The 11,432-nt window shown below is 40.5% G+C and overlaps 1 protein-coding gene across 1 annotated transcript in view; it reads right to left on the bottom strand.

The window, feature by feature from the left end:
* Positions 1 to 312: 312 nt before the first annotated feature.
* Positions 313 to 11,432, bottom strand: part of LOC101853467 (SWI/SNF-related matrix-associated actin-dependent regulator of chromatin subfamily E member 1) — a 52,120-nt gene continuing 41,000 nt past the window's right edge. Inside the window, exons 16-17 of the mRNA XM_013084250.2 lie at positions 5,187 to 5,276; positions 313 to 3,523 (exon numbers count right to left, since the gene is read on the bottom strand). Of these exons, the coding sequence (XP_012939704.1) occupies positions 3,231 to 3,523; positions 5,187 to 5,276 (383 nt within the window). The 3' untranslated portion in view covers positions 313 to 3,230. The remainder of the gene's footprint in view (positions 3,524 to 5,186; positions 5,277 to 11,432) is intronic.

Genomic DNA, 11,432 nt, shown 5'->3' with positions numbered 1-11,432 from the left:
CAGACAGGCAGACAGGCAGACAGACAGACAGACAGACAGACAGACAGAGATCGAGTGAACAGACAGACAGAGAGAGAGAGAGAGAGTGCCACCTTTAAGGTCGCACCACATGCTTCCCATCTGCTGATTCGGCGGTTCATTTCCTATCTTTGTTATTTTTTCTGTGTCGTATTCGTGCTCACCTAAAGCAACTTGGGACTAGAACAGACTAGAGCGGCACATACAATTATCCAATAAAACCTGCTCTAATGGCCACCAGTCCGAGACAATCACCAGTACAAACGAACACTTCCCCACTTGTGCTCTCTTTTCTTTTTCTATGATATTATAACTAGCTGGATACCCGCTCAATGAACGGACTCAAAAGAATCAATCGTCAAATCATTGTGGAATCAGCGCGCACTGCTTGTGAACGGAAGCCTCACTTGTTTACAAAGGCGTCTTAGAAGACGGACTTTCCCAAGATTAGATCTAAATAAAACAAAATGAAAAACTGAAAATACAGTGACTTCAGAGTCCTTAATATAACTGTGCACCCTTTAAATGAATCTGAACCACCGTTCATTTTTTTTTAAATTCGAAAGTTGGGTCGCTCAGAAGTTTTAGGTGACCAAAGTGACAAACTTTCACAAATATAATAAATATAGATCATAATGACTCTGTCCAAGAGGGACTATCTATCCAAGATGCACTTTTCTCCTCAACAATGGGACGCGGTCTCGGACGATTTTAACTGTACATTTGTTCACTTGCTTCTCTGACTTTTGACATGGAGTGGCATAGAGATGAAAAGACGTGTAAATATCTTCAGCCAGTTGTTTAGATGTACTAGGCCCAACATTTTACACATAAAAAAATATTTAAAAAACGAGTTTCTTAAACTGTGGTATTAGTTACATGTGCTCCAGAAATATGTTATCAAAAAGCAAAATCTAAACATTGAAAAAAGCAACAACAAAAAAAGACACATAATGAAGGTAAAATGCTAAAAGAATGAAAAAGGTTTTTCTTTTCTCCCTCCGGAAAAATTTGCTTTCGGGGCTTGGTACATCTAAACAGTTGGCTGACCACATAACACTTTCTCAAAAGGCAAAACGTTAACCACAAAAAAACAACAACTGGGCAACAGCAAAATCACATTGTACAATCATTCCTTGTCGATATGTGTAAATGAAAATACATTTGCATACAAGTATATCATACATTTTTTTCCTCAATATCAGCAGTAAAAGGGTGTTAAGGCACTAAATAAAAATTGTATTATACAAGTACTTTGTTCTTCAGCATCATTTTTCAACCATTTTCAGCATCAAATATTTTAGTCTCTGTCTGACTTTACCTGAAAAGCAAATAAAGAATAAAAAGAGGCAGCTCACAAAAATTTCTTTGATATTGCAGGCCTGAGATTCTTGCAGTCATGACAACAAACTTAAAAATACAACGATTGTTATCATTGCTTTTACATAAAAATAAAACATCAATAAATTTCAGAAATGAATAGAATTTCACAGAACATGAAAAAAGAAAATAGTGCTTAGGCAGCCTCAGTCAAGTCTTATGCCTCTATAGAAAAGAGGAGGCTGGGTGGGTTTTTTTTTGTTTAACTAAAAAAAAAATGGATGGACAAAGTAGCAATCTAAAACAAAACTTTCAGCCTCACTGAAATATAAATCATTTAATATCAGATTATTCAAGACAAAATTCCACTAAGTCAAAAAAAAAAATTTTTTAAGTACGGTCCACATATAGATCTATATATAAATTTTGTCACAGCACCACAGCAAAAAAATTTGTTCTCAAAATATTTAACAGACCCCTTAAAAAAACGACGACTATCATGACAAGAACAAGTCACAGAACTGACTAGATTCTTACCTTACTTCCAAAAAACAATGTGATGATGTAAATGACTAGCGTGGTAACTCACTGCTTACAGGCTACGTAAATAGATACAACAAGACCAAAATTATGAGCCAAGTCAATACATCTTACCGGACCAAAGCGAAAGGCCACCTCAAGACGCAACTAGAAAACTACACCAAAGTTACGGGCCAAGTCAAAAGACACAACTTACCAAAGTAAAGAGCTACCTGAATAAACATAACTAGACCAAAGCGAACGGCTACCTCATTTAGACGGAATTGGACCAAACTGAGGGACCAGACAGGCAACCTCAACAAACGTTACTAGACTAGACTATAGTTCAGAACTACATTGATAGTTCTGTATAATAGTTCTGTATACAGAGGAAACACGAGAGTGCAGCAAAGCGCAGCTCTTCATATGCATAAATTTTGATTTGGCCCTTTCATAGAAATTTCAGTTTTTAAAAGTAGCACCGAGTTCACGAGGCTATGGTTAATTTCCGAGCTTTACGGTGGTGACTCCCAGCACAAAGTGACGACCTATGTGGTATCTGTAGTCACCAGAGGTGCCAAGTAGCCACAAGTAAATATCCTGAACTTCTTGTACTCCGGGGACGCGTGTGCACAAGGACTCAAAATTTATGGATCATACCGTCTAATACATCTTGTATCAAACTTATTCTTATATAAAATGCAAAAATCCAGACAATTTCCGAACTTCAGATTCATGAAGAAAATCGTTGCTTTTTGAGTCACCAATGAGTACATATATATATTGACCTATTTTCTACAATACGAAAAAGCATTCACTTCTGTAAACAATCCATTAAAAAAAAATACATTCAAATTACAACAGCAGACCTCGACACAGGGGAAAAAAATGGTAAGTAGCATTTTGCCATAAATTCTAACTTTAACATGGACTTAACAAAATTGTAAAAATAAGGACGATATTGCCTACAAAAAGAGTGGTCAGACATGGAAGGGATGACTCTTTTGCGACCCCTTTTGCTTCAAAGAAACAAAAGTGAGCATATCAGATGAGGGGGGGAGACTAGTGAAACTTAAGGTAAAAGAGAAGTGTATGTAGACAGTAGGGTGTGGCACGGCTCCAACACTCCATTCTACTTCAGTACAGTTTTCAAAGTCAAAGACCTGTTGAAAGATTATTTCCACAAACATACAATGTTCCTATAGTTTTATTATATTAAATATGAAATAAGCACCATAACTTGACTCTCAGGGCTGATTTTTTACGACAATCTTCACGGAACTCAGCCTCATTTTGACGGGCTGCAAGACACCAAGACACTTTGGGGGAAGGCGGGTGCGTGGGAGAGGAAAGGGGTAAAAAATTCCCCCCTCTCACGGACTCTGTTCAGGCTGCAAGCTTCCAACCAGCGCCAAAGCCTCCTCCTCGTCTTTGGGCATGGCAGTTTCGATGTACTTACAGCGGTGCTTCATATGCTGGCTGTAGGAGCCCGAGTGGGAGAAGCGCTTGTCGCAGTACGAGCAGCGGAAGGGTTTCTCTCCGCTGTGCAGCCGCTTGTGTTCCGTCAGGTGGTGGCGCTGCTTGAACGCCTTCTGGCACACGTCGCAGATAAATTTGCGCGAGTTCTTGTCGCTCTTCTCAATTTTGTCCCGTTTGCCTGACGGTGCTGAGGAGAAGACGATTGTCGTGGTGAAATAAGGCCAAAGAGAACTAGGCTAATGCTATTTTGTTTAAGTAAAGTTTAGTTTTAGTTTTAGTGTGAGTTTTGCTGCATTTCTAACACAATCAGGTTATAAAATTGCCGAAGATTAGAGGTGTTACAAGAGTATTCTCTTAAAAAACATAAAAAAGAAGGAGGAGAGACGAGGATGATGGTTGTTTCATGGGAAAGAAGGAGCAAACCACACCAGAGCCCCTTCCAACAATCCACCCAAGGGGTGGATGTCAACAGAGAAGCCCAAACGGGGAATCGGGTTTACTCTGCTCACCTCTCTCGCCTCAACAGCACAAAGCCTGCTTCAACTATCAAGGCACCCCGGAAATAGCAGTTCACAAGAGAGAGACAAACATGCAAAAGAAGAAGAGGAAAAATGATGACAGTATGGATGAAGATAGAAAAACCAAAGAGAGTAAGGCTAAGACTATCAAAAATGACGTTGTCTTCCTTTCTGTTAACACTCACCTCACAACGCACTTCACTTCAATATCAAAGGTAGAGCGCTGCTCTAGATTTTAGTTTGGTAAAATTTATGTTACTTGCAAGACAAAATAGGTCTTATAACTGCCGAAGGTAAGAGGTGTTACTGGAGAGTAAGATACAAAGCAAAGATAAGGATGATAGATGTTTTTAGTTTTAGTAGAGGTTTTACGGCATTCGCAACTGCATAAGGTCATATGAGCGCCAGAATATTTGAGGCGTTAGAAGAGAGTAACAAACATAAAAAAGAAGAAGAGGAGATAAGGACGATAGATGTTTCATAGTTAGGAAAGAAGAAGCAAACCACACCAGAGCACCCGCCAACCACCCACGATAGATGTTTGATAGGAAAGAAGGAGCAAACCAAACCAGAGCACTCACCAACCACCCGCCACTACAGTTTTCAAATTAAATAGCTCAAAAAGTTCAAAGCAGACGGCAGTTTTATATGACCCAGAACGGGGTTAAAGATGTCACAAACACTATAACACGATCAAATGATTTCCCCTTTTGCTACAAGTTAGAGGCAAAGTGCATCATCACAGTAATAGTTTACTAGCTGTGCCCCCTTTCGATGAAAGGAATAATTGGTGCTTTAATATCAACTTTAAAAAAGTCATTGGCCTACTATATTTACACTCTACTGGAATGGGGCAGTAAATCTTGAGAGATGCAAAAAATTATAAGGTCTAGACCTATACTCTCAAAACAAAATGTACCTCGCGAAATATCACTTCCGGATTTTCTAAAATTACAGGGAAAGAAGCGTCGGCCTACAAAAGCGATTGGCGAAATAAAGAAATTTAGCTTTTTGGAGTAAAACTGTCTCAAAACTGAAAAAACGAAGGGCGTTATGCTCTGGAGAATATTTTAAAGAATTTTTTGGCGAAAACCGCATGTCGATCGATGCAGCCGTTAAAAAGCCTTTTGAATAGCAAAATTCGGCCACCACAAATAGATAATAGATTAGTGGTGCTGGGATCAAGCAAGAAGGGCCGAAATAAAGAGGACAGGAAAGAAGGAGGACCCTTCTTAAAAGGCACCCTTCATTCATTCACTTGCGCAAGATAAATCTGAGTAAACAGTTGGTGAAGAGCCACCATTATAAAACATAGACTGAGCATAGGCCTACCTCCTGGAGTCTTCACTTTCTTCACTTTTCCTGTCTGCTTCTCTTTCGGCTTCCAAGTTCCAGCATCCTTCTCTCCATTCCATTCTCTCTCTGTAAATATAATTTCCAAACTTATGAAGGGTCGTTACTGCTGTAAAGAAGAGCTTTACTGAAGTTTAGCTTTCGTAAGAGTTTTACGGCACATGCAACAAATAAGGTCATATAAGCGCCAAAGATTAGAGGTCTTACAAGAGAGTAACAAATATAAAAAGAAGGAGGGGAGATAAAGACAAGAGAAGTTTGACAAGAAAAAAGGAGCAAACCACACCAGAGCACCCACCAACCACCCACTTTACTGAAGTATGATGCTAACAAAAAGATATTTGCTATCGTTTCAGACTCTCACTAACCCAAATTAGGTCATTTACAAGGATACCTGCTTCTACTCTGCCTGTCAGGACCAACCTCGGCCGAGGGGGATACAACATTACAGCAGACGGACGGAGAAACTCTATAATTTTCCCTCTCGGGATTCAAACTCATATCACCTGCATGCAACATCAAAGAGCCTAACTGGTGATGATACACTACAGGCACCAGAGAAGCATTGTTTGTTGGTTTGCGGCATGTTGTTGCTGTTGTTTTCAAATCCTTTTCGTTGCAAGCATTTCACTCTTGGCAGCGCAGGGTTGCGACATAAAACCTGTAATCGTATGTTAATTATCCAAGACCATGCACTGCGTCTGAGATGTACTTCCTGTTCCACTACTTTCACTACGGGGCACGACGCTTGTGCCAAAATCAAGGTCAAGTGGAGACTGTGCTGCAGGCTTCCAACTTATAACTGAACTTTTGCTTGAAAAGGACTACTCTTTTTATATTCTTGTTTCAGTCAACAGTTAGAAATGGTAAAAAAGAGTAGCTATTTAAGCATCTTTTAGTTAGTTTTAGTAAAGTTTTACGGCGCTCGCAACTGCATAAGGTCATATGAGCGCCAGAAGATTAGAGATGTTACAAGAGAGTAACAAACATAAAAAAGAAGGGGAGATAAGGATGATAGATAGATGTTTGATAGGAAAGAAGAAGCAGACCACACCAGGAGCACCCACCAACCACCCACTTAAGCATCTTTCTCCTAACTGTGTCAATGAGAGCTGTGTGTTGAGCTTAGTGCATCTATTATTCAGTAACTGCTGCTGCTCCTTCTCCTACTATGCTATAAATAATACTAATACACGCTGTATTCTTTTGCTGTTGTTATCTTGTTAGTACCAGGGCATTTCATTTTTTTGGTGGGGTTTTTTTTAAGTTGGTGTCATAGTTTTACTCCCCCACTGACACAATTTAGATCATTTGGGAAACGGGCTTCGACTCTTGCCCGAGTCATTTGTTCCTAACAGTTAAAAATTCTGAAGAATAACGCAGCAAAATCAAAGTAAAGAAAAATTGCAGTTGCGAGAATTTTCATGACAATGAAAATAAGAAAAATAATCTTTCAAACACCATTCTCTAACTTCTTTTCCTAGATAGAGGGAAAGAAAGTAAAGTGGGAAAACCTACAAGTGGAGGCATCTAACCGTCAGCTAGACCCACTCCGACTGTTATTTTAAAAATTGTGAAAATGTATTGGTTTCAACGCCCCCATCAACACCATTAGGTTATTTAAGAGGCGGGACCTCCGAGTTTAACAACATGTCCATCTTCTAAAGGACCGAGCCAAATGGGAAATGCATGTAAAGTGTCTTTCTCAAGGACACAGCCTCGGACCGAGCTGAGGCTCGAACCCCCAACCCGTAATCACGTGATTACTTGTCCAGTAGCCTAACCACGAGACCAGCTATGCCATTCCCTGTTATTATTTATAAATAAAGATTTCCTAACCACTTGGTGGGGAATCCATGCCCTCCAAGCCACGCACCCTGCCCCTAGATGAACATGTGTACCACTTTGAATTTCCCATTTTATGGTGAAGGGGATCACTTTGGTTTTAAAAAAGTCTTAGCTTTAGTAGGAGTCTTACGGCACTTGCAACACTATAAGGTCATATAAGTGCCGAAGATTAGATATGTTACAAGAGAGTAACAAATATAAAAAAAGGAGGAGAGATCAGGACGATAAGTGTTTGATAGGAAAGAAGGAACAAACCACATCAGAGCACCCACCAACCACCCACGGTTTAAGTTTAAAAAAGGTTACTTAGTTGGTGTCTCCCTTCTTCAAATAGGTCAGAATTGTCTCACACTCACAGGCATTATGTCGTGGCCACCCCCACGTTGACTCCACTGAGGACGTTAGTTTCAGTAAGGTTTTACAGCGCTCGCAACTGCATAAGGTCATATGAGCGCCATGGGGTGGATGTCAACAGAGAAGTCCAAATGGGAAATCAGGCTTACTCTGCTGACATCTCTAGCCTCAACAGTAAACAGAAGCGCGTCAACACAATGATGGTCACTTAGCGCTGGGAAATGTAAGACAGACAGACAGACAGACAGACAGAATCAACAGAGGGAAAGTAAAGAAGTAGGCAGGACCTACCAGAGGTGCCCCCAACAACCAGCATAAAACCCAGCCCATGCACTACTTTTCCCTCTTACAAATCCTCCGAGTCCTCAGCGCATGATAGTGGGAGTTTAACTCTTAATCTTAACAGTTGACCAGCAGTCAGGAGCTGAGGTGCACCGACTGTAGGCTTCAAGGTGTTAATCATGTCACGCTGGCTAGCGATCTTTTCTTTCAACATTAACCCACAGCTACATTATATTCAACACCAGTGCTTGTCAGTCTTATTAAAAATTACAGCCAACATTCACTTTTGTCATCTGAAGTTTATTAAATAGAGACGAAACTTTTCATGTCCATCTATACATATTTCCATGCTCAGCATTAAATACTAGCTGGGTACCCGTTCAATGAACAGACTCAAAAGAATCAACCATCAAGTCATTGTGGAACCAGTGCCCACTGCTTGTGAACAGAAGCCTCACTTGTTTACAATGGCGTCTCGTAATAATAATCAATAGAAGACGAACTTTCCCAAGATTAGATCTAAATCAAACGAATGATGAACTGAAAATTAAACTACAGCGACTTCAGACTCCTTAATATAACTGTGCACCCTTTAAATGATTCTGAAGTACCGTCAATTTTTTTTCAAATTCGAAAGTTAAGTGGTTAAGAAGTTTTAGGCGACCGAAGTGATGAACTTATAGATCACCTGGGAGAGATCCCAATCGCCTATCAGAATTACCAAATTACCCACTAGTGAGCGGTACCATCCAGCCTGGCATGCACTATCCAACACAAACATGCAACATGCACACCAGAGCTCAAATCTGTTCTGTGCTTACATCAGAAGACACATATTAAGCTCAACTAAAAGTGAGGTGTGGAGAGCCTGATACAAGTACCCATAAGTCAACATGCTTGAACAGACCCTAACATTAGCAACAATCTATCTCACTGATTAACTTCACCATGTCATGGAAAGCATCCTGAATTACATGAACAGTCAAACCTTGTTATATCGCCACCCTAGGGATGAGCATGAAATTGGCAGAATGGCAAGGCTGACGGTTTAAAGACATTCTTCTGTTAAATAGCCGCCACTGCCCCACATCAAAGGAAGCGATTTTGCTGAGTCACTTGTGTTTAAAAGTGTCTTTTTGTTGACTATTTACGTGTGCATACATTCAACTATTTCAACCTTCTTTATTCCGCCATCCTTGGGACGAGCATTAAGTTGACGGAACAGCGGGGTTGGCGGTTCAACGGAGTTCCTCTGTTCTATAGCCCTGACAACCCAAAGTCAAGGTATATGATTTTGCTGTGTGATCTGTCTTTGAAAAATGACTTTTTGTTGGTGATATACATAATGTACGTGAACATGTATTCAGAGCCGAGTCTTCTCTCTGTCTCTATACATTGTACTCTATATCTTTCTCACGGGAGAAAGAGTAACAAGTGCCCAACCAATGAGCGTTGTGCTTCGTATGCCGTGTTGTATTTCTAGCGGTCAATTTCCCGACGGTACAGCAGGCAAATTTACTTTAGTATAATAAGGGTGGTACAATTCAGAAAGCTGGCAGATGGAGGTGTAACGGCATAAATACAGTGGGTGTCGCATTCAACGAGGTCACATTCAACAAGAAGTCGGCTCCAACAAGGCAATCCTTAATCTCCCATTATTCCTCTATATATCTTTGCAAATGTACCTCAGCTCCAACGAGGTTGCAAACAGAACGAAGTTGCGATAAATAAATAAAAGCAATTAACTGCCCCAAAAGAGAAGAATTCTTATTATTCTCCTTCTCTCCATCTCATGCGAAGCACAAGGCCAATCCTCCATTCCTAACACATTGTATTGCTAGATTGATCAAGTGTTCCTCGTAATATGGGTCCCAAAGCCAAGAGTAAGAGGATGGGCAAGGGTTACCCTATGGTAAGAATGGGAGGGGGTGGGTGGGAACTATGGATGGGTAGGTCTAGATCGATACATTCATTTTTTTCAATTTTCTTTTCTTCCCCTGATCAAAAAACCCAAGCTCCAGCCTATCTGTAGATACAAATGTATCTATATCTTGACCTAGATGTGAGATGATATGTTTCCACACGAGAAGTGTTCCAAAAAAAAAAAATTTGAAATGCTGAAATGACAGTGAGAACACAGTTCAAACTCGCGCACATTGATGTTGTTTGAAAATTTCGTCATCAGGGGGGAACAACTGTTTTAATTACTGGTATTGGTACATTGTATAATATAATAACTTGTCTCCTTTCTTTTGTGTAGCCATAGCCACGTTCAACGAGAGGTCAGATCCAACGAGGACAATAAGCCAGTCCCGGCAACCTCGTTGAATGCGACACCCACTGTACTATATTTATATAATACTAGCTGGGCCCCCTTTCGATGAAAGGAATGATCGGCGGTGCCTATACGTTTTTATACTAACCATTCTCTGACCGTCTAGGCCAGTGCTTTAATATCAACTAAAAGTCATTGGCCTACTACATTTACACTCTAATGGAATGGGGCAATACATCTTGAGAGATGCAAACAATTATAAGGTCTAGATCTATACTCTCAAAACAAAACGCGCCTCGCGAAATATCACTTCCGGATTTTCTAAAATTACAGAGGCAGAAGCGTCGGCCTACAAAAGCGATCGGCGAATTAAAAGAAATTTTGCTTTTTGCAGCAAAACTGTCTCAAAACTGAAAAAACCAAGGGCGCCATGCTCTGGAAAATATTTTAAAGAATATTTCGGTGAAAACCGCATGTCGATTGATGCAGCCATTAAAAAGCCTTTTGAATAGCGAAATTCGGCCATCACAAATAGATAATAGATAGGCGTTCCTTTTTCGTACATTGGCAAAACCTGGCATCATGCAGGGCTGGTGGTACAACATGGGGCGATACAGCGAGATTGGACTGTAGATGCATTTAATTCTTTATCTCCGTGATGGGTAAACCCACTTTGGAGAGGCCCAATTTTGGTACTAAATCTAAAAATTACAAAAACGTCAGTAAACTGGTCATTAAATGAAAACAAGCGAACCTATTTCGATAGTTCTTCACCTAATGAATGAAATCCTAATAAAAGAGACCTGTTTTCGCCAATAGCCGAAAAGTAATTTGATGTCGAAGTCGCCATAAAGGAATATGTGTCCGAGCCGCTGTCAGCGGCTCACCAGCACAGTGGTTCCGGCAGCGAAGACAAAGAGTTAAAGCTCTCTCTCTATCTCTTTCTCTTCCCACTCCCTCTCTCTACTGTTGGGTGGGTGACGTATGCTGCGCGTAATTCTACCTCTGGTGGCCAGTTTGCTGGAGATATGGCGGGGCAAATTTACACGACTAATAAGAACCGTACAACAGGGACAGTTGGTGGATGGCGGTGTCAGACGCAACTACTAGGTCAACATTGTTCTTTTTCATACATGGACTCCAGCAAAAACCTTGCAGTAAGCGGGACTGGCGAGGTTTGATTGTACACGATGTGTAATTTCCTTTCCACCTCCTTTGATGCCATCTTGACATTATATCTGAGTTGTATGTCATGGAAGAAGAAGTGCATTATAGTCCACATCTTGACAACGCGGAGTGCAAAAAATAAGTCGGATCAAAATGGTTGAACACACAACACACAATCATCCTTGGGAAGTATCTACGCCCAGGACACACCACGACAAAACAGCCAACTGTTTTATCCACCAGTTGTGGATGATGAGGAAAAAAAAAAGAGAGAGAATCTCAACTAAAAATACATGCAC

The sequence above is a fragment of the Aplysia californica genome, unplaced genomic scaffold (assembly GCF_000002075.1).
Source record: "Aplysia californica isolate F4 #8 unplaced genomic scaffold, AplCal3.0 scaffold00281, whole genome shotgun sequence".
Taxonomy (NCBI): Eukaryota; Metazoa; Mollusca; class Gastropoda; order Aplysiida; family Aplysiidae; genus Aplysia; species Aplysia californica.
This window is presented reverse-complemented; position numbering and strand designations above follow the sequence as displayed.